The following is a 24,436-nucleotide window of genomic DNA, read 5'->3' as shown; positions in this document are numbered from 1 at the left end:
CCCATAGCCTTTGCAGTATCCAGTGTCTTCAGCCGTTTCTTGACATCACGTGGAGTGAATTGAATGGGCTGAAGACTGGCATCTGTGATGCTGGGGACCTCAGGAGGAAGCTGAGATGGATCATCCACTCGGCACTTCTGGCTGAAGATAGTTGCAAATGCTTCAGCCTTGTCTTTTGCACTCACGTGCTGGGCTCCACCATCATTGAGGATGGGGATATTTTTGGAGCCTCCTCCTCCTGTTAACTGTTTAATTGTCCACCACCACTCACGACTGGATGTGGCAGGACTGCAGAGCTTTGATTTGATCCGATGGTTGTGAGATCGCTTAGCTCTGTCTATCGCATGTTGCTTCCGTTGTTTGGCATGCAAGTAGTCCTGTGTTGTAGCCTCACCAGGTTGACACCTCATTTTTCGGTATGCCTGGTGCTGTTCCCGGCATGCTCTCCTGCACCGTTAAACCAGGGTTGATCTCCCGGCTTGATGGCAATGGTAGAGTGAGGGATATGCCGGGCCATGAGGTTACAGATTGTGGTTGAATACAATTCTGCTGCTGCTGATGGCCCACAGCGCCTCATGGATGCCCAGTTTTGAGTTGCCAGATCTGTTAGAAACCTGTCCCATTTAGCACGGTGGTAGTGCCACACAACACGGTGGAGGGTATCATCAACATGAAGACGGGACTTCGTCTCCACAAGGACTGTGCGGTGGTCACTTCCACCAATGCTGTCATGGACAGATGCATCTGCAACAGGTAGTTTGGTGAGGACGAGATCAACTAGGTTTTTCCCTCTTGTTGTTTCCCTCACCACCTGTCGCAGTCCCAGTCTGGCAGCTATGTCCTTTAGGACTCGGCCAGCTCGGTCAGTTGTGGTGCTACCGAGCCACTCTTGGTGATGTCCCCCACCCAGAGGACATTTTGTGCCCTTGCTACTCTCAGTGCTTCTTCCAATTGGCGTTCAACATGAAGGAGTACTGATTCATCAGCTGAGGGAGGGCGGTAGGTGGTAATTAGCAGGAGATTTCCTTGCCCATGTTTGACTTGATGCCATGAGACCTCATGGGGTCCTGAGTCAATGTTGAGGACTCCCAGGGCTACTCTCTCCCGACTGTATACCACGGTGCCACCACCTCTGGTGGGTCTGTCCTGCCGGTGGGACAGGGCTTACCCAGGGATGGTGATGGTGGTGTCTGGGACATTGGTTGTAAGGTATGATTCGGTAATTATGACTATGTCAGGCTGTTGCTTGACTAGTCTGTGGGACAGCTCTCCCAATTTTGGCACAAGCCCCCAGATGTTGGTAAGGAGGACTTTGCAGGGTTGACAGGGCTGGGTTTGCCGTTGTCGTTGTCATTTCCGGTGCCGAGGTCGATGCCGGGTGGTCCGTCCGGTTTTATTCTTATTGTTTTTCGTAGTGGTTGTTTACAACTGAGTGGCTTGCTAGGCCATTTCAGAGGGCATTAAGAGTCAACCACATTGCTGTGGGTCTGGAGTCACATGTATGCCAGACCAGGTAAGGACGGCAGATTTCCTTCCCTAAAGGACATTAGTGAACCAGATGGGTTTTTGCAACAATCGACAATGGTATCATGGTCGCCATTACTAAGACTAACATTTAATTCCAGAATTAAATTGAATTGAATTTAAATTCCACCAGCTGCCGTGGTGGGATTTGAACCCATATACCTCAGAGCATTTGACTGAGCCTCTGGCTTACTAGTCTAGTGACATAACCACTATGCCACCGCCTCCCCCTCGCATACCGTATACCCTCGCATTTCTGGTGTCATCCTCGTAAATTTTCTCTGCACCCTCTCCAGTACCTCTATATTCTTTTTATAATATGGCGACCAGAATTGTACACAGTACTCCAAGTGTGGTCTAACCAAGGTTCGATACAAGTTTAGCATAACTTCTCTACTTTATGGCCTTATTAATCTGCGTCGCTACTTTGTGATTTGTGTATTTGTACTCCGAGATCTCTTTGCTCTTCTACCCCATTTAGATTCTTATTTCCCAAGTAATATGTGACCTCCTTGTTTTTCTTTCCAAAATGTAATACCTCTTTTATCTGTAATTTATCGGTGTTGAAATTCATTTGCCAAATTGTTGTAATAAATATGGCAACTGTCCGTACGTGGCCTGCAGGTTCACTTGTTTCTTCTTCGTTCTCCTTAAATGCAAGCGGGACACAGACGTGACCTTCGACACCCAAATACCAAGCCTGTGCTCTCTCTGCGGGTGGCCGTTAGCCTTGGCTGGCACTGTTTCCGGCCTACTTAAATTTCTAGGCCAAGTTGAGTTTGTTCATATAATTAGTGAATTGTGTCTTGGTGGTTGAAAAGTGGGGAAAAATGGCCATCTGGGTATCTCCCCAAGGATTCCAACAACAACAACTTATATTTATATAGCGCCTTTAATGTAGTAAAACGTCCCAAGGCGCTGCACAGGAGTATTTTAAGACAAAAAATTTGACACCGAGCCACATAAGGATAAATTAGGGCAGGTGACCAAAAGCTTGGTCAAAGAGGTAGGTTTTAAGGAGCATCTTAAAAGGAGGAAAGAGAGGTAGCGAGGCAGAGAGGTTTAGGCAGGAAATTCCAGAGCTTAGGGCCTTGGCAACAGAAGGCACAGCCACCAAAGGTTAAGCGATTATAATCAGAGATGCTCAAGAGTCCAGAATTAGAGGAGTGCAGATATCTGGGGCAGGTGGCGGGGGGTGGTGTTGTGGGGCTGAAGGAGATTAGAGATAGGAAGGGGCGAGGCCATGGAGGGATTTAAAAACAAGGATGAGAATTTTGAAATCGAGACGCTGCTTAACCGGGAGCCAATGTAGGTCAGCGAGCACTGGGGAGATGGGTGAACGGGACTTGGTGCGAGTTAGGACACGGGCAGCCTAGTTTTGGATGACCTCCAGTTTACGTAGGGTGCAATGTGGGGGGCCAGCCAGGAGTGTGTTGGAATAGTCAAGTCTAGAGGTAACAAAGGCATGGATGAGGGTTTCCACAGCGGATGAGGTGAGGCAGGGACGGAGATGGGTGATGTTATGGCGGTGGAAGTAGGCGGTCTTTGTTATGCTGCGGAGATCTGGTCGGAAGCTCATTTCAGGGTCAAATATGACACCAAGGTCGCGAACAGTGTGGTTTGGTCTCAGACAGATGTTAGGGAGAGAGATGGAGTCAGTGGCTAGGGAACAGAGTTTGTGGCGCGGACCAAAAACAATGGCTTCGGTTTTCCCAATATTTAATTGGAGAACATTTTTGATCAACCAGAACTGTATGTCGGACAAGCAACCTGACAATTTAGACAATGTGGAGGGGTCGAGAGAAGAGGTAGTGAGGTCGGGCTGGGTGTCGTCAGCGTACATATGTTCCAGTATCTTATCTGGAGTTGTTAATAATTTATAAGTCATACACTTAGTGTAATGTAAATGTTGAACATTCTGATCCATTCATAATGATCATTTTTACAAATGTACCCTGGTCAGAGAGGGATTAATGCTCCATACACATTTTTAAATTCTGTATAATTTTCATTCTATTCCCCCCTTAAATAGAAGGGATTTGGTTGGAAGGAGAGAATGAAAAGAAAGAATTATCTTCCATTAAGATTATCTTTAATAGAAAGGAAGGCTCATAAAATATAGATTATTAACTAATTTGCAACATGGCCTTTCATTGATGATCGGTCTTTTGGGCAATAGTGGTAAATGTCAGCATAAGTCAATTTAAGCTATTTAATATCAATTTAAATCAATAATAACTTACATAAGAAGCAAATAGAATTTTTTAATGCATCCTCAGACTGCCCAAAAGTGAGCAGATTCCAGGAGGAAATTCCAGCCCTGGAGTCATGTGGCATTTGGGAATTCACAATTACTAGTAGTTTCTTAGGTATACTTGCTTGTATTTTGCTTTTTGCCATCATCGTTTTTAGCACATAAACACAGGTAAATTGTTATATAATAACCCCAGTTTCATTACGCTAAAAAACTATCATGCCTGCAATGCCATGCTGGTACAGATGGCCAAGAAGAGTTGGTCCTGATAATCATAACCTATACTTAATTTATCTAGAAACAATAATTTACTCCCTGTCCGAACTTTCCAGTTACTGGCCTGATTTTCTGCAGATCTTTAATACTATCCCATCGTACGCCGGGTGGGGGCAGGCTGGAAATCCTGGGAAATAGGTTGGGACACATACATCAGGTCTCTGCCTTCATTGCCCGTTTGCACTGGTCCTTGTTTGGGTTGGAATCTCTGCCCTCTCCAAACAAGTTCACCCGCATCGGAGGTGTCACAGTCAGAGGAGAGGGGACTCCCAAGCCAGGATTTTCCTTTGACCTCCGACTAGGGTCAGTTGTCAGCTTGGTACGCTAGGTGTGAGGAGATATCCTGGTCTACCGACTAGAGAACTGGGACCCATCTGGAACTCTAGGATCCCCATTGATTTTGCAAAACATTTTTTTTCCTTTTTCAGTCCCCTTATAATGGGGGCCTATGGCTCACTGTACCAGTAGCACCCCTTTTTCTGAACTCTCTGCAAATGGTGTGTCCCCCAAGGTGTGCCCATAGTGGTGTGATATTTGCCAGAAAAATGTACATTAGGGAACCTCTGCCACCCCCCCCGACCCCCGAAAGTCCCGTGGCATCAGCAATGGAGGTTCATGGCAGGCGTATCCCTGCACTTATGCAGGAATTGTGGACCTGTGGATGGTGGGGCCCACTATATTTATTTAACTTCTATTCACTACTCTAATGAAAACATTCCTGTTGAAGGTATGCTGCCTGTGGTTCTAAGAAGTACTCAGAAATATTGAACTGAGAGTTATTGTAACAACTCCAAGATGTATTTGAGCATAACATCAGAAATAGTGAATATATCCTTTTATGGTATATAGAGAAAATACAATATCACTAGGGAAAATGATATGGGAAGCTAAACAACCAGTTGTGGGAGAAAGCTAGAAAATTGCAGAGGAATTTGGTATATGAAATTAATTGAAGGCTTTCTCCTTTAACGCTGCTTTCATGCAGTTGCAGCAAAAGCCAGATCCCAGAGGAATAAAATGATCGATCTGACAGTTCAGATGCTCAATACAAAGTAGGGATATTGACATTTGGCAGGCTTACCTGACTGACCTCAAAGGCATATGGAGGCACAATGGGGAAAGTTCAGTCAACAGAAGGGAGTTGCTGAGAAATCAACAGAAATGGCTACAGAGTGTCAGCAGGAAGAGGTTGAGTTAGACACGGTAAATGGACTTGGCTCTTTTATTTGAAAATCATGCTACTTGTGCCACGTCCAAAAAATTGTGGTATTTGGTAGGGTGGCACATTGTGGCAAATCATTTGACTTAATTATCAACCTCCCCTCTATCTTCTGAGCATTATATTTTTGCATATTCTATATCCGATACACTAATTAAGCGAAAGTAAAAATGTTATGTATTGTACAAAAGATGGCAGGGGAACTAATTAGTATTATTAGTATTGCGTTTGTACTTTCATGAATGGGCAGGCTCCAAACCAACCCTGACCCATTTTGTACTTAATTCATTCTGACCATCTATCCTGTGGACATTCTTTGAGTTTCAAATACAAGGGGGGTGATTTTCATTCAGAAGTCGGGAAGGAGGTGGGACTACAACATTCGGGGTTGTAGTCCCGCCTCCATCGAGATGCGGCCAATCCACGCGATTTTAACTTGAATGACCTTGATGAGCTCGCCCAGCGGGCTCAGCAGCCCAATTAAGGGCCACCTGGCAACAGGTGACGTCACAGACTGAAATTTCATCTGTCAAGACGTTTTGACAGATGAAATATCAGTGTTTCACAGCTGTTTGAAGCTGTCAAACACCGGCAGTCTTACTTCTAACCTGAGTCCTTCTACACAGACTCAGTTAGAAATCTCACCGGCACAGAAAGCTGCAGGCTGTCACTTTTGACAGTTCACAGCCATTCTGCTTTCTGTGCCGGTTAGATGATGGACTCCCGAAACCTAGAGGAAGGAAGGCTGAAAAGGTAAGTACAGGTCATTTAAACTTCTTTACACACTTTAGACACACCAAACACACTTACCTTTGCACTCATGCACCCATCACTCACCTGAACACCGACATCTCGACCCCTCCAAGCCCTTCAACCCGACTCCTCTAACTTGGCGTGATTTGGAGCCGTCAGGAATCCCACACTTCAAGCTTTAAAATAGGGATTAGGCTAAAAACTGCCTGTTAACTACCTGTTAACAGGCAGATAATTGGCACTAATCCCTTCCTGCCTCGGGTAGGCGGGTCCCAGTGCAGGGCGGGTACCCACCTCCTTTGAAACTTACATGGAGGCGGGTTGGGGCGGGATGGTGTCGACCCCCGAATTCGAGACTTTAACCCCCCGCACGCCTCCAATCCCGACTCCACGGGTCAGTGAAAATCGACCCCAAGAAGTCAACTTGCTATAACTTTGTTGAAAAGCTCTTGAATTAACCTTTGAATGTCTATCAAAGAGGCAACCTTGATACTGGTGAAAGTAATTCAGTGATAATGCTAATGGCCTTATAACAAAATCAAATAGTTGTAAGTGGTTAATTTATAAGCAGATGAAAAGGTACAGATGAACTATGATTTCTCTACCTATATCTTGAACTGGAAATGCAGATGTTGCTGTGAAAGCTGACTTTCGTAGTGGCTTCTGCAAGATTTTTCATTGAACTGCATAGAAAGTGAAGCCAACCTTTTCCAAAGCGCAGTTCAAGAAATTGATGTTGAAGAGAAAATTCATAGTGATGCTTTCAATTAAAACACAGTAATAAATTAATAACAGTTCTGCCATGTTATGATTCCATTTATGACTTGAAGTGATGACCTTGGGGTAGATGATTGATAGAACATTTTAGCAGCTCACCATAGCAATAACTCTCATGGGAATTAGACAGCACTTTGCCTCTATAAGAACATAAGAAATAGGAGCAGGAGTAGGCCAATCGGCCCCTCGAGCCTGCTCCGCCATTCAATAAGATCATGGCTGATCTGATCCTAACCGCCAATCCACTATCACAGAACCATCTCCTGAATCTAACAGAATTAGACACACGAAATAGGAGCAGGATCAGGCTACATGGCCCCTGGGCCCGCTCCGCTACCCACAGGGCCATGACCGATCCGGACCTAGACTCATGTCCAAATTCCTGCCCGCTCCCCGTAACCCTTAATTCCCTTTACTTCTAGGAAACTGTCTATTTCTGTTCTAAATTTATGTAATGATGTAGCTTCTACAGCTTTTTGGGGCAGCATATTCCATGGACCTACCACCCTCTGAGTGAAGTAGTTCCTCCTCATCTCAGTTTTGAAAGAGCAGCCCCTTATTCTAAGACTATGCCCCCTAGTTCTAGTTTCACCCATCATTGGGAACATCCTCCCCGCATCCACCCGATCCAACCCCTTCACAATCTTATATGTTTCAATAAGATCGCCTCTCATTCTTCTGAACTCCAATGAGTAGAGTCCCAATCTACTCAACCTCTCCTCATATGTCCATCCCCTCATCCCCGGGATTAACCGAGTGAACCTTCTTTGTACCGACTTGAGAGCAAGTATGTCCTTTCTTAAGTATGGACACCAAAACTGTACGCAGTATTCCAGGTGCGGTCTCACCAATACCTTGTACAACTGAAACAATACCTCCCTATTTTTATATTCTATCCCCCTAGCAATGAAAGCCAACATTCCATTGGCCTTCTTAATCACTTGCTGCACCTGCATACTAACCTTTTGAGTTTCGTGCACCAGGACCCCCAGATCCCTTTGTACTTCAGTACTTTCCAGTTTCTTGCCATTAAGATAATAACTTGCTCTACGATTTTTCCTGCCAAAGTGCATAACCTCACACTTTCCAGTATTGTATTCCATCTGCCAAATCTCTGCCCACTTACTTAGCCTGTCTATGTCCCCTTGCAGGTTTTTTTATGTCCTCCTCACTCACTACTTTCCCTCCCATCTTAGTATCATCTGCAAACATTGATATGTTACACTCGGTCCCCTCCTCCAAATCGTTAATATAGATTGTAAAGAGTTGGGGACCCAGCACTGACCCCTGCGGAACACCACTAGTTACTGATTGCCAGTCTGAGAATGAACCATTTATCCCAACTCTCTGCCTTCTGTTAGATAGCCAATCCTCTATCCATGCCAGAATATTACCCCCAATCCTGTGATTTTTTATCTTAAGCAATAATCTTTTGTGTGGCACCTTGTCAAATGCCTTTTGGAAGTCTAAATACACTACGTCCACTGGTTCCCCTTTATCCACCCTATATGTTACTTCCTCAAAGAACTCCAGCAAATTTGTCAAACATGACTTCCCCTTCATAAAACCATGCTGACTTTGTCTTATTAAATTATGATTATCCAAATGTCCTGTTACTGTCTCCTTAATAATGGACTCCAAAATTTTACCTACCACAGATGTTAGGCTAACCGGTCTATAGTTTCCAGCCTTCTGTCTACTGCCCTTTTTAAATAAGGGTGTTACATTAGCAGTTTTCCAGTCTGCTGGGACCATTGCCGAGTCCAGGGAGTTTTGGAAAATTATTACCAATGCATCCACAATCCCTACCGCCACTTCCCTCAAGACCCTAGAATGTAAGCCATCAGGTCCAGGTGATTTATCCGCCTTGAGTCCCATTATTTTACCGAGTACCACTTCCTTAGTGATTTTGATCGTGTTTAGCTCCTCCCCCCTTTAGCCCCCTGTTTGTCCGTGTTGGGATACTCTTAGTGTCTTCTACTGTAAAGACTGATATAAAATATTCATTCAGTGTTTTTGCCATCTCCATATTTCCCACCATTAATTTCCCGGTCTCATCCTCTAAGGGACCAACATTTACTTTAGCCACCCTTTTTCTTTTTATATAACTATAAAAACTCTTACTATCTGTTTTTATATTTGTTGCTAATTTACTTTCATAATCTATCTTCCCTTTCTTAATCAATCTTTTTGTTATTTTTTGCTGTCTTTTAAAGTTTTCCCAATCCTCTATCCTCCCACTAGATTTGGCTACCTTATATGCCCTTGTTTTTAGTCGAATACTATCCTTAATTTCTTTACTTAGCCACGGATGGCTGTCTTTTCTTTTACACACTTTTCTTAGTGGAATATATTTTTTTGGAAGTTGTAAAATGACTCCTTAAATGTACACCACTGATCATGTATCGTCTTACCCTTTAATCTATTTTCCCAATCCACTCTACTCAATTCCGCTCTCATACCTTCATAGTCTCCTTTATTCAAGCTTAGCACGCTTGTTTGAGATCCAACCTTCTCACCTTCTAATTGAATGGGAATTTAATGGGAACAAATACCAAAAGAAACATTTTTCAGTGTTAATGATTTTCAATGTTTTGACTTTTTTTGTTGCTTTTCTCCCCACCTCCTCTCTGGTAGGATTTGGATACTTGTAAATCCTAAATGGTCATGCTTCACATGTGAGCTTAGACAGTGAGTATGGGAAGGTTATTCTGCCATGGGCAGGGGTAGGGGCATTGCAGTTGACTCCAATCCTGTCCTATCGTGATGTCCCAACAGGTACTTTCCAGAGTCACGATAGTGATCAGAAGCAGGAAGGTTACCTTTCCTTTACTTGAGTGCTGGAACCAATTTCAGTGCTTTTACTGCTTTCCAAGATCAGCTAACTCAACACAGACCAGTAAAAGTGCATGGTATAATACCTGTTCTGATTTTGGTTAAGTTCATCCAAATTTTCCACCATGATTGTCCATATAACATTATCACAACTCGTTTACTACTGAATTATTTAGTCAGGTCATTAGTATGGAATGTTATTATTTGTCACACTGGTCCCATGCAAGCTTCCTCCAATATAAATAGCTGTTCTAAGATATTTGTGTGTCCTAAAATATACATTTTAAATATTTATTTTAATCCTTATCATAATCATCAGATACCTTACTAATGGATTAGCAGCCGTAGAACGGTTTCCAATCAGCTTTAAAACCCAGTTCTCAGGGAACTGCTGTCACCATGTGGTGCTTGGTGTCTATTATAATGGTCGCTATGGTACACTAGGCATGAGCAGGAGAGAGGACTTGATGGATAAGCCCTTGACCTTTCGAACTCTTAGTGACCTATTTTTTGAATTTGAAGACTCTTATAGAAAGTACCTGCACATTGTGAAAAAGGTGAAGATTGGCTTGTATGTATCACATGACCCGCACAGTTTCCAGCAGATCGAATGGAAGCATTTAGTTCTAAACACGGGCAAGATGAGCAGAGAAGAGACAAGGAAAGAATTGGAAAAGCATGCGCGAGACATGAGAATGAAGGTAAATGCGCCACAGTTGTAATTCATTCATATATTTATTATATCTATATATATATATATAATTACATTTTGCCAGGTTAAAAATCAGGAGACTGTAGCCTGAATTCTGACATTTGCTTTCCCAATGGTGAAAATTCATCAAAATCCTTAATAAGCTCAATAACTAAAATCTTCATACTGTCAGACACAGAGATAAGTGAAAAATAGATTGATTTATTTGGGGGGAAAAAAAGCACCTGGTTTAACTCTTAGAAATTTCTGGACAGCCTAGAAATATAGTCATGTTGAGAAACTGGACTGATCCATAACCAGACTGGTGCCAAACCCTATCAGTGTACATATGGACTAATTCTTGTTAATGGAACTGTTAAACTCCAAATCTTCATTGGGATATTTGAGAGTATAAATAGATTTACATTATATTGTATTTTAGATTTTCCATGTTGCTATTTTTTAACGAGTGGGACGTTTTCACTGCCACATGTGTATTTATGTCCGTTATCACATTAGATTGTAGCGATGCATTTACAACAGTGCTAAGAGTGTAGAAGGCCTTGGGGAAACAATGCCTAAAAATCTGCAAGAGACGAGAAGGATGGAGCTTGTTGCTATTACTGATTATGAAAGACAAAATTGCCCAAGGGCGTGTCTGTCACTTGAGAGACTTGCAAATGAGCGGACTTGTCCAGATGGTTTCACTGTAATAATATACAAGTATTCCTCAATATGGTACAAATTTTATTTAGTTTAAAATATAAATGTCCAGATTTAACTGTACAGAGCTTTAAACAACTTAAACATGGTTAAGATTTATTGAATTTTCAGGTGATATGGAAAAAGGGAAAAGCAATTCATTTATATAAAAATAATTGTGAAAGTACTGTATTTACACTGTGAAGGTTAGCAGCCATCTTAGATCATACCTTCCCTCCCAATTCATATTTTCACATATTCCCCAGAATCTGACTGCTTCATTTCATTTACTTCCAGACTATTAGCCTCTCAAAGAATTCAATTGTTTTCACTGCCCCCCCCCCAAATAACTCATTTGTATTATGATATTAAAACAGCTTTGACATCAAATTACATATGTATATATTTTCCTGCATTGACTCCCTCAGCAGTCAGTTATAAGATTATACCATAGTTGACATAGATACCATGTTGTATTTTTAATTTTGTAATTTTGCTGAAATTCCATTTTCACGTGTAACTTAATTTATCGTTGCAGATCACCCAGAGGTGAAATTTTATAATTTAAGAAAAAGGCATAAATAGTTCTAAACTGAAGTTGAGGTTAATGCTGTACTTAAGTGTCTTTAGCTAAAATCTTAATATAGGCTTTCGTCAGTAGGTGTTAAAACTACATACCTGTATTATTATAATGTGCTTATAGACCAGAGAGGTGCCAGTTCCAATCACTGGACTATGTTGAATTCGCTGATCTATATCAGGACCTTATATTGACCTTGGCATCCCTGGGCCAGAGAAAATTCTAACAATGTTTTATACCTAGTACCAGTTGCTTACAGTGCTCTGTACCTGAGTGATCAGGTGTGCTGCATAATCACTTCTCCTAATGCAAAGTTACTTATTTCAAATCAGCTGATAATTCAGTTGTTTTTAAGTGCTTAATTCCTTATGTTATTTACATTACTTATTTTGAATTACGAGGTACTTATTTTTTTAAAATCACAAATGACTTTGAGTTATCAGATGTAGATTGTATTGCTCCTTCTCCCTCACAACCTACCACTGTGCCGTGCAACACATAGCACCATCGCTGTGCCTCCCTGTGTTGAAATGTATGCCTTTCAGTAAATGCTGCTGTCTTTGCTTCCTATTAACACTAATATCCTTTGGGAATAACTCTACTTCCTGAGCAATGGAGGAATCTTTTGCTGCAACTAATCTTCTCCCATCAGAGAATGACCTCCAAATAAACCGCGTGCAATTTTCTAAGGACATGAAGCTGAGCTTCCAAAGTAAATTTTCGATAGCCAGAAATCAATGCCATAATTAAGCAAGAATGGGGGCTGCACTGTCACATTGAGCTAGGGTGAATGATTGAGGGGAGAAGACGGGTCAACCCTGAGTATCCCATTTTTCTTTGCTACTGGTATTCCAAGTGTTTAGAGCACTATTGCATATAGAAAAAAAACTTCTATTATTCAATGCCCTTTTGTAGATGAGCTGGGAATGTTTATTGTTTCTGTATCAACCTGTCTTTAAAAGCTGTTTTGTCTGTTAACCTATTTGAAACCATTGTACATACAGTAGCCAAGCAATCACACAGGGACACTAGTCATTCTATTGAGCATTAATATTATTATTTTATTTCTTATTTGGAACTAGATTATAAAAACCTCAGGTTCCCAGTCTCCAGTTAAAGAACGACAGCGGGGAAAATCCTTATCACCTCGCCGTCGGCAGATGAGCCCTCAGAGACGACTTAACCGAAGAGATAAATCGTAAGTCCTTTGCGAATAGGTAATGGGTTTTAGCTGAGACAGACCAATCCTAGTAATGGAATAGTTCTTTCACATTATTGCATATCAACATAAAATGGTTCTGTGGTACCAATTTTCTACAGGCATTGTTGAGTACAGCAGAATTTTGAGGCCTTTTTGTTGCCCATCTATTCTCCTACATCTTGCAGATAATTTCCAAATTCCTATAGCTTGTTTGGTCCAGAGATAGTTTGATAAACCAATATATTTGTATGTGTAAATGAAACTGTATTGCAGTGTGATGTTATAGATTAGGGAAATGATCATTAACCCTGTTTTCCCCACTATACCCTGATAATGTTTGTTGCACAGTAATGCCATAAAGTCTGGGAAGCACCAGTCTTTCTATTTGATAATACATAACTCACGACCTAAGTCAGTAAAGTTTTCAGTGTGTGCTGCTGGATAGGCAGTGCCTTAAAAGATTCTTTTTTTTCAAATAGCTATATTGTCTGAAATTAACACATTTGGGATAATTTGATAGATTTTATAACCAAAAGGTGCTGTAATACAGATTAAAGTTGACACCATTTGTCCTTTAGGCTGATAGATACTATGGTCCGGATTTTGCAGTCAGCAGCAAGGTGATGGTGCTCGACGCTGACCTCAAAGAAAACTGCCCACAAAGATCTAGTGATCTCTGTGGTATGGATTTCACTTTTCCCAACGTTAATTTCATTCTGGCGTCTGCTATAGGGGATCTCCAGTGTCCAACAACAGTGATGTTATCAAGCAGGCTAAGCAGCCAATCAAATTGAAGAATTCTCACAGACAGCAAACCAGCAAGTAAAACGCACTGATTATCCTTCACTTTTTAATCATTTTTTAGAGTGCAAAGTAAAGATTGGGACATACACATGGGATTATGATAGAAGGTGAAATATCATAAGCAAACATTAAAAAAAATACTTTTATTATTTTAAAAGCCTATGGGAATTTGTATCATAAGAGAAATTTGACATTCCACAAATATATAATTAGTTTTTCAGGGCCAGAGAGGTTGTTCAGCAGTAATTATGACTTAGTACGCCATTTAAAAAAAAAACAGTTGCACCTCATTTAACAAGGCTTTACTTTTTGGGGGGTTTTTACAGCGAGATTAGAGTGTAAAAAATGGAAGTTCACGTCACTTCAAATGATTTGTAAGGTTTCCATCAGTGAGGACTTCAACAGCGGTGAACTGTGGAAGAGTGGGGTATCTCTAATAGCAACTTCAGGATTTCCACGTTTAACTGCGCATGTGCAGATGCCAGAAGTTGCTGTCAGTTTTACAGAGTAATGATGGCGAACGCTGACAGTTTTGCCATCATTACAACCACAAATTCCGGGCCAATATGTAAGTACTATTGGGGCCATTAAAAAAGTTATGTTGTGCTGTGTAAATTAAGGAACACCAAAGGCAATTAAGGAACTCGTACTATATGATACTGATCCACTGTTATTAAAGGTTATGTAGGATTACAAAACATTATAAGTAATACTTGACAATTAGATAAGAGCTGGCTGGCTTTGTTTCTTTTTCCATCAGTTAGGAAGTCCTTTTTATACAATGTCAGTGGATTAGCTACCTCTTTTAAAACTCACCCCAGTCTTCCCCAAGTACCAGGTCTATTTTGATAGAGATGTTGCAGTGGGGTTGGTGGAGAAAGGAGTTTGTTGTTGCAACAGTATTTACAGTTCCAAGTATTTAACTTGGCCAATTTACTTTTGCGTCCTTACTCAGCAACTGCCGAGAGACAATTTGAGTAAGGTGCTGGAGAACTAGTGGTAGCTGTTGAACTGTACTCAAGTATGAGACATTAAATGGGGGCGAAATTGGGCTGGGTAGCGCCCATTTTTTGGCACTACGCGGCCCCTTAGGGTTCCAAAATGGCGTCCGCAGCACCCTTGTCTGCCGGAAGTATGCAGAGCAGGCAGATCATGGCACCAGCTGATTTGACGCCAGTGCTGCCATTTTGGAGCTCCACGCTCCAGCCTACGCCCTCTCTTAACCTCGCACAGCTGAACACAGCCCTTGACACCACCTATCAGGCGAGAAGCTGAGGAGGAGGCAGAAGAGGTTTGGAGACTGCAACCGAGACGGCCCCTTTCTGCCCGGGCTGTACGTGAAGAACTAATTCAAGTGCGATACCAGTAACCTCAACCCCAATTCCCCATTTGCCAACAGTCCCACAATCCTTACCTTCCCTCGGTCACTGACCATCGCATCATCCTCTTGGCTACAATGCAAAAATATAAGCCAACACAAAATACACATTCCAATCCAAATTTATAAATCAAATCATGCCATATTGCATACAAAATTAAACTAATCACCCTTGTGCATTCCCTTAGTGCCTGTCTTCCGTGTGCCTTTGCCTGTCCTAGTGCTCCTATGAAGTGCTACCCCAATGGCTGCAGCATGGCTCGTGGAAGGCTGCTGACTTTCAGTGCGGGAGACTGCAGATGGGCTTGGAGGATGACCTTGAGCAGCTCTGGGCCTAGAAGGCCCGGCTTCAGACTGCACCACCTCGGCGTGGGCAGCAGCAGTCTGGACTGGCTGGCTGACCGGCAACTGCAGTGGTACTACCGGAATGGCAGTGGTGGGAGCACGAATGGTGTCATCCTGAGAGAGGACAGCAAGTTTGTGTTCCATGGAGCCACTGCCACTCACCCCGGGCAGCACTTCAACATTCCTAGTAATCTGTTGGGGGACAGATTGATGGACTGCTGTGACACCTGCGAGCCCATTTGAACACCGGTATCTAGAGCCATGATGGCAGCACTCTGACATTGGGTGGCTGCTGCTTGTGCTGCAATGGAAACTGAGACATCGGCCATCAGACGCTGCATCGTGGTAGGTTCCACAAGTGTGTTGATGGAGTTGGCCACCCATTCCATGCTGGAAAGGATGGGCTCCTGTGCCCATTTGCGGGGGCTATCCAATTTAACCCCCACAGCTTTCTGGAGAGGAGGGTTAAGAGAAGAAAATTAGGAAAAGAAAGGAAACTTCATGGAGATGGAATGTGGAGGGAATGCTGAAGAGTACTTAATGTAAATTTTAAAATCCTATTTGGATTTCAAATGATTACAATAAAAATATATTTAACAAATGAATCTAACAATGTTCTTGTCCTTAATATCTTTTAATGAATTAAACTTAATTCCTCTTGTTTCAGTTAGTCCACTTGCTGTATAAAGCATCTTACATTGTGCAATGGCATCAGCTTTTAGACCTAGTCAAGTAGAAGCTATCAATTATGTGACTGCTAGAAGGGTATTTGGTAGAAAGCGGAAGACTCCGCTGGGCTTTGCGGTTATACAGAAGGAGGGAGTGGAGCTTCTGTATTAATTAACCTCTCACAAAGAGCTGTTGTGTTTGAATGGGTCTTCTCTTTCTGTCACATGTTTAATCTTATTCATTTTGATTGTTGGAAGAGTTCGTGTTTAAAGATGCACCGAGTACATTTTGTCAGAAATATTCACATTCTTCCTCATTTGATTATTCCCATAAACCTTAGAATAGGCATATCTGGAGAAAAAAATTACACGGATGGTGTCTCGGAGTTTTACACCCCTTGAAGTCATGTGACCTAATACCAGTTTCATTTTGTCAGCTTCAATGTATTGCTGCTGTTATGTACTTAGAAAAGCTACTGATTCATTCACCAGTCTAATGACAAGTGAGGCAGCATCTCAATCACAACAAGGTAGCTAACTTGTTTTCCGGTCAAGCCAGATGACTTGTGACACTCTTGTTTTCATGGTCCAGAAATGTAATTATTCCATCATCTAACACTAAGCTAATAAAAGAGTAGCCCTAAATATTTGTACAGTCTTCAATAGGGTCCTGCAGCAAGATTAATTGAGAAGCTGTTTATTTTTATTCATTCTTGGGATGTGGGCATTGCTAGCAAGGCCAACATTTATTGTCTGTTCCTAGTTGCCCTTGAGAAGGTGATGGTGGGCCACCTTCTTGAACCGCTGCAGTCCATGTGGGAAGGCACTCCCACAGTACTGCTAGGTAGAGAATTCTAGGATTTTGGCCCAGCAACAATGATAGAACAGCAATATATGCCCAACTGAGGGTGGTGTGTGACTTCAAGGTGATGGTGTTCCCATGCACATGCTGCCCTTGTCTTTCTGGGTGGTGGAGGTCATGGTTTTGGAGATGGTGCTGAAGAAGCCTTGGCAAGTTGCTGCAGTGCATCCTGTACAAAGTACACACTGCAGCTAAGGTATACTGGTGGTATATGTTTAGACTAGTGGGTGATGCACCGATCAACCGGATTGCTTTGTCCTGGATGGTGTTGAGCTTCTTGAGTGTTGTTGCATCTGCATCTATCCTGGCAAGTGGAAGTATTCCATTACACTCCTGATTTGTGTCTTGTAGGTGGTGGAGAGGCTTTGGGGAGTCAGGAGGTGAGACATTCGCTGCAGAATAGCCAGCCTCTGACCTGCTCTTGTCACAGCATTTATGTGGTTGCTCCAGTTAAACTTCTGTTTAATAGTGACCCCCAGGATATTAATGGTGGGAGACATGGTGATGGCAATGCCATTAAATGTCATGGGGAGGTGGTAAGGCTCGCTCTTGTTGGAAATGGCCATTGCCTGGCACTTGTGTGGTGCAAATGTTACTTGCTACTTATCAGCCCAAGCCTGGATGATGTCTTGGTTTTGTTGCATGCGGGCATGGACAGCTTCATTATCTGAGGCGTTGCAAATGGAACTGAACACTGTGCAATCATCAGCGACAAGCCCCACTTCTGACCTTATGGTGGAGGGAAGGTCATTGATGAAGCAGCTGAAGATGGTTGGACAAAGGCTGCTGTCCTGAGGAACTGCAGTGATGTCCTGGGGCTGAAATGATTGGCCTCCAACAACCACAACCATCTTCCTTTGTGTTGGGTATGACTCCAGCCACTGGAGAGTTTTCACCTAATTCCCATCAGTTTTACTAGGGCTCCTTGGTGCCACACTCTGTCGAATGCAACTTTGATGTCAAGGGCAGTCATTCTCCCCTCACCTCTGAAATTCAGCTCTTGTGTCCATGTTTCAACCATGGCTATAAGGAAGTCTAGAGCCAAGTGTGATCCTGAACTCAAACTGAGTGTTGGTGAGAAAGTTATTGGTGAGTAAGTGCCACTTGATAGTACTGTTGACGGCTCTTTCCAAAACTTTGCTAATGATTGGGAGTAGGCTGATAGGGCGGTAGTTAGCCAGTTGGATTTGTCCTGCTTATTTTTGGACAAGACATATCCGAGCAATTTTGCACTGTCTGGTACATGCCAGTATTGTAGCTGTACCAGAACTGCTTAGCTGAGGGTGTGGCTAATTCTGGAGCACAGGTCTTCAACATTATGTTGTCGGGGCCCGTAGCCTTTGCAATATCCTGTCTACTCAGCCATTTCATGATGTTACGTGGAGTGAATGAAATTGGCTGAAGACTGGCATCTGAGATGATGGGGACCTTGGGAGGAGGCAAACACTTCAGCCTTGTCTTTTGCAGTCATATGCTAAGCTCCGCCATCATTGAGTTTGGGGATATTCATTGAGCCTCCCCCTTCCTCCCGTTAGTTGTTTAATTGTCCACCATGATTCATGACTGGATGTAGCAGGGTAGCAGAGCTTTGACCTGATCTGTTGGTTGTGGGATTGCTTGGCTTAGTCTTCTACTGTTCTATTGCTTCTGCTTCTACTGTTTAGCATGCATATAGTCCCGTGTTGTTGCTTCACCAGGTTGGCACCTCAGTTTCAGGTAGGTCTGGTGTTGCTCCTGGCATGCTCTTCTACACTCTTTGTTGAACCAGGATTGGTCTTCTGGCTTGATGGTGATGGAGGAGTGAGGGATATGCCGGGCCGTGAAGTTACAGATTGTGGTGGAATACAATTCTGCTGCTGCTAATGGCCCAAAGCGCCTCATGGATATGCAATTTTGAGCTGCTATATTTGTTCTTAATCTATCCCACTTAGCACAACACAATGCAGGGTGTCCTTAGTGTGAAGACTGGACTTGGTCTCCACAAGGACTCTGCATTGGTCAGTCCTACCAATACAATCAACAATTCGGCATCAGCAACAGATAGACTGGTGAAGATGAGGTCAAGTAGGTTATTCCCTTGTGTTGGTTCTCTTACCACCTGCCGCAGGTACAGTATGGTAGCTATGTGCTTTAGAGCTTGGTCAGTGGTGGTACTACCAAGCCGCTTTTGGTGATGGATATTGTAGTTCCCCACCCACAATGTATTCTGTGCCCTTGCTACCTTCAGTGCTTCCTCCAAGTGGTGTTCAACATGAAAAAATACTGATTCAACAGCTGAGGGAGGGCAGTAGGTGGTAATCAGCAGGAGCATTCCTTCCCATATGTGACCTGAAGCCGGTGGGACAGGACACACCTAGGGATGGTGATGGAGGAATATGGGGCATTGGCTGATAAATATGATTCTGTGAGTATGACAGGCTGTTGTTTGACTAGTTTGCAGAACATCTCTCACAACTTTGACACCAGTCCCTAGATGATAGTGAGGGCCAACTGGTCTGGGCATGCTTTTGTCATGTCCTGATTTGATGCCTAAGTCCCAGCCAAGTGCTCTGGTTTGATGCTTGTTTGTTTCTAGCAGTTTGATACAACAGAGTGGCTTGCTAGGTCACTAAAGAGGGTAGTTAAAAGTCAGCTACGTTGGTGTGGAACTGTAGTCACAAACGCCAGACTGGGTATGGATGGCAGGTTTCCTTCCTTAAAGTGAACCAGTTGGGTTTTTACGACAGTCTGACAGCTTTACAGTCGCTTTTACTGATTTATTTTCAGAATTTATTTTCTTGTAGCGCACCTAATGAACTGCTGAACTAGATAAGTTCATGATATAAATACTGTTCATGATAAATCGATGATTATGTTCTTTGTCATTTTCACTAATTATCTGATGAAGATTATCAAATGTTAGAGAGGCCGTTAGAAAATGCTCAATAAAGCAAAGCCTTACTCATCACTATTGACAGCTTCAGTGTATTACAAAGCTAACCCCATTGGGAAGGTTGCAGAGAAAACTAAAATTTTGCTTTTAGACTCTGTGTATGGGCCGGATGACTTGACGAGGAAGGGCTCATATGTCCACTTTTCACAACATTGGAGATATGACCTGATGTTTTCTAGAGCAACACCATGACAGTTGACAACTCTTAAACTAGACTTCTATGCTTGTGCCAAGAACACTAGGTGCTTTCTATTGTATTGTAGTTCTGTTTGGGGAGCTCACTTCCAGATAGTGCTGCAATCTGGAATTTGGGCCTTGTTACAGAATTTGGGTCTGCACCAAATATTCTCTTGGATTCAGCATCACTGGACACTCCCATAAGTGGACGCCAAATCCCTTATGATCAGGAGTTTATCTTTTATTTCCCAATGTTTAGTTATATGATGATAGCATGAACTGGGATCCATAACAATGGGCCGGATTTTCCGATCGGAGGCTTCCTGCGTGCGGATGCCTCCGATCGGGAAAAATCTATGCACTTACCTCTGGCTCCGTAGGTCGCGACACTTCCGATCCTGGGCCTCTCCTGGTCCACGCGGGCAGAGGCCCAGGTATCCCAGGGGCGCAGGCGGTTCGCAAGCGTCCCTAGGATCACATGGGCCATGGGGAACCAATCAAAGAAGGGAATCCCCCTTCATACTTTTGACAGGTCTCTCCGCACAGATCTGTCAAATGTATGAATGGGGATCACATTTAAAAACAGTTAAACATTTAAAAAAAAAATTTAATCGCGTATTTAAAATTAGTTAAAATTACATTAAATTCAATATTTTAAACAAATTTAATTTTTTGAAAAAAATAATTGAAGTTTTTTATGGGGCTAAAAATAAACTTACCTTTTTTTAAAGTATTTAAAAATTATAAATGAGTGAAAATTTTTTTTTTTTTAAACTCATGCTGGTAAAAGCAGGCCTTACACCTGCTTTTACCAGGCATAAGATTTTTAAAGGTTTTCAGCAGGCGGAGGTTTTGCAGAAAGCGGAACTCCCTGCCCGCGCAGGCCCTTCTCCCGGGCAGGCGGATGATTTGTCAAGAGGACTGTTCACAGATCGGAAGTGCCGGTTTTCAGCGCATGCCTGAAACCGGCACTTGCGAGGCCCCTACGGGTGCGTACACGCCTCGTACACACCCATGGGGGTCGGAAAATCCGGCCCAATAATGTAAAGTCCGCGCCTCAATAATACACGGACTTCGGGAGAACAGTTTAACAGGTACTTTGCTGAACAGGAGGCAGCGTCAGACTGAAAATACAGAAGCCTGCTAGGGTCTTTTATACAGGGGTGGTCACTGCCGGTACTGCAGTCTAAGACCAGTTATTCCCTTAAAGGTACATACACAACAATTCCTCCCCTTTTAGATAAACAGTACATAACATTCATTTAACAGCTAAATAATAACTAATTACAATTACAAATTTCTCAGTAATATATACATCAACTGAAATAGTCATTTATAAGTTCAGTCTTTGAGGAGGCTTCCTGATCCGGACTGGATAGCGCCTTTCTCGAGTATCCTGTTCTGGCGGTGGAGTCAATTCTGGCTCATTGTCATTGGTTGGTTCGTCAGCTTCCAATACCCCTGCTTCTGAGGTAGACGCAATCTGTACTTCGGGCTCATTACCAGGTGCACATGCTTGTGGTACAGGTTTGGCTTGTTCCTGTGACTCTAGAATCTGGTCAGCATGGCATCTCACGATGCTCTCTCCAATGTCCACTGTGTACATTAGTGGTCCCTGCTGTGTGCATATCGTTCCTGGCTGCCATTTTTCTGTTCGGTAGTCGTGGGCCAAGACTAGTTGCCCTCTCTTGAAGCTCCTGGTTGGCTTCTCATTTATGTGCAGGAACTGCTTATCCTCAACATCTCGTCTTATGTTTGGTTTGAGCAAATCCAAGCGACATCTTAGTCTCCGGTTGAAAAACAGTACGGCTGGAGTTTGGTTGGTTACTGCATGTGTCGCATTCCAGTAAGCAAACAAGAAGTTATCCACCTTGTGTTGCAGTGGTATGTCGTCATTATACATTGCCTTTATGGCCTTTTTAAAGGTCTGAACAAACCTCTCAGCCAATCCATTTGTGGCTGGATGATATGGGGCAGATGTGTAATGTTTCACCCCATTATTCTTCAGGAACCTCCGGAAATCCTCAGACACAAACTGTGGGCCATTGTCGGAACAAATCTGTTCTGGCAACCCATTCCTGGCGAAGATGGTCCTTAGGACTGCAATAGTTTTCTCCGTGGTGGTGGAGGACATTTTAATGACCTCTGGCCATTTCGAATGGGCGTCCACAGCGATTAGGAACATTGAGTCCATAAATGGACCAGCGAAATCAATGTGTACCCGTTGCCATGGAGATGAGGGCCACTCCCATGGATGTAGCGGGGCCGGTGGTGGAGCGTTTTGGACCTTCTGGCATCCTGTGCATCTCTTGGTCATATCCTCGATTTCTTTATTGATTCCCGGCCACCACACAAACGCCCTGGCTAGGCTCTTCATTTTTACCCCTCCCAGATGACCCTCGTGAAGCTCATTGAGCACTCTATCTCTCAACTTGGGTGGAATTACCACTCGGGATCCACACATCAAGGTTCCCCAGCACACTGACAGCTGTTCTCTCCTTGGCGAGAATGCTGGCAACAGTGAGTCGCCATATGCTGGCCATCCCTTCACCGTCAAATCATAGACCCGAGAGAGTGTCGGGTCATTTCGGGTTTCCTTCTCAATACTTGCGTTTGTAACAGGCAAACATTCGACTATGGTCGCATGGAATATCTCCACAGGGTCCACTGCAGGTGCTTCTTCCGCCGTAGGCAACGGTAGGCCCATCAGCGTTTCCATGTTGTTTCGTACCTTTGTACTCTATGTCATACTGATGTGCCCCTAGAAAAAGTGACCATCTTTGCAGCCGTTGCGCCGTCATCACCGGAACGCCCTTCTTTGGGTTAAAAATTGAGACCAGGGGCTGATGATCAGTCAGTAGGGTGAATTTCTGCCCGTGCAGATAGTGATTGAACTTCTTCACCCCCCACACCAGGCTGAGGGCCTCCCTGTCAATCTGGGCGTAGTTACGCTCGGCTGAGGTTAGCGAGCGCGATGCAAAGGCTATTGGCCTCTCTGAGCCGTCACGGAATTTGTGTGACAGCACCGCTCCAATGCCGTAAGGTGACGCATCACATGCCAACCGAATCGGTAGTGTTGGGTTGTAGTGGGCCAATATTTCTTTTGAAGTGATTTGGCATTTACATTCCTGAAAGGCACGCTTACACTCATCACTCCATTTCCATGTTACACCAGTTTGAAGCAGGGCGTTCAGTGGGTGCAGAATTGTAGATAAATTCGGCAAGAACTTATGGTAGCAGTTCACCAACCCGAGGAACGACCTCAGTTGCAACACATTTTCCGGTGCTGGAGCCTTGACTACAGCCTCAATCTTGTCCGGCGACTTATGCAACCCTTCCTCATCAATCATGTGGCCACAATACGAGATTTGTCTCCTGAAGAACTCGCATTTGGGACGGTTGGCTCATAGCCCATATTCCTGCAATCTCGTGAGCACCTGTTCCAGGTTGGCAAGGTGTTCATTGTCATTTTCGCCCGTAACCAAGATGTCGTCCAAATAACACTGGGTCCCTGGGATCCCTTGCAGGACTTGTTCCATTGCCCTCTGCCAAATAGCCGGGGCCGATGCTACCCCAAATACCAGTCGATTGTACTGGTAAAGGCCTTTGTGAGTGTTTATCGTGAGGTATTTCCTAGATACTTCTTCCACCTCCATTTGTAGATACGCTTGAGCCAGGTCAATCTTTGTAAAACGTTTCCCTCCAGATAGTGAGGCGAAAATATCTTCTATCCGCGGAAGCGGATACTGTACTGTGTGCAGGACTGGGTTCACAGTCATCTTGAAGTCCCCACAGATGCGAACCTTCCTTGGCTCCCCAGGCGTGCTGCTCAATGCTTTCTTCATTACAGGAACGATGGGTGTGGCCCACTCGCTCCAGTCCACCTTAGACAGCACCCCCGAATGCTCCAGACTCTCCAGTTCAGCTTCCACAGCTGGGCGTATCGTGTATGGCACCGGTCTGGCCTTGAAAAATTTTGGGGTTGCGTTATCCTCAATCTTTATGGTTGCCTTTTACTCCTTTTAGAGTCCCAAGTCCTTGTTGGAACACATCTTCCGCGTCAGATAGAATTTGTGACAGACGTCCAGGTGCGACGTCATCATCTTTTTTGTCAGTCACAGTAAGTGCCAGAATGGAATGCTAGTCCAATTGTAGTTTTCGGATCCATTCACGTCCCAATAATGGTGGTCCTCCATCTCGTAGTATATACATGTATAGTTTCTGTGTTTCCTTTCCGTTATATTCAACTGGCACCCTTATTTTTCCTCTGGGGTAGACCTTTTGCCCCGTGTATGTCTTCAATACAATGGACGTGTCCTTTAAGGGTATGTGTGAGAATAGCTGCTCATAGTCTCGTCGAGTCATGACAGTTAGGGCTGATCCTGTGTCCAATTCCATCTTTACTGGGGACCCTGCTATCATGAGGGTGACCCAAATGGTTCGGTGATCTTCCTTTGC

General features: G+C 43.5%; 1 protein-coding gene across 2 annotated transcripts in view; it reads left to right on the top strand.

Annotated features, from left to right (window-relative positions):
• Positions 1-24,436, top strand: part of vash2 (vasohibin 2) — a 260,075-nt gene that overhangs the window by 153,232 nt on the left and 82,407 nt on the right. The window contains exons 5-7 of one of the 2 annotated variants that reach the window (XM_085981235.1): positions 9,958-10,339; positions 12,694-12,809; positions 13,391-22,808. In XM_085981235.1, coding sequence (XP_085837361.1) covers positions 9,958-10,339; positions 12,694-12,809; positions 13,391-13,436 — 544 coding nt within the window. In that variant the 3' untranslated portion in view covers positions 13,437-22,808. Of the gene's footprint in view, positions 1-9,957; positions 10,340-12,693; positions 12,810-13,390; positions 22,809-24,436 lie in introns of those variants that run through there. The other variant, XM_085981233.1, reaches the window with a different exon arrangement.

This window comes from Somniosus microcephalus, chromosome 3 (genome assembly GCF_052327205.1).
Source record: "Somniosus microcephalus isolate GS21.2 chromosome 3, FLI_Smic_1.0, whole genome shotgun sequence".
Lineage (NCBI taxonomy): Eukaryota > Metazoa > Chordata > Chondrichthyes > Squaliformes > Somniosidae > Somniosus > Somniosus microcephalus.
Note: the sequence above shows the minus strand (reverse complement) of the source record. Positions and strands in the feature narration are given on the sequence as shown.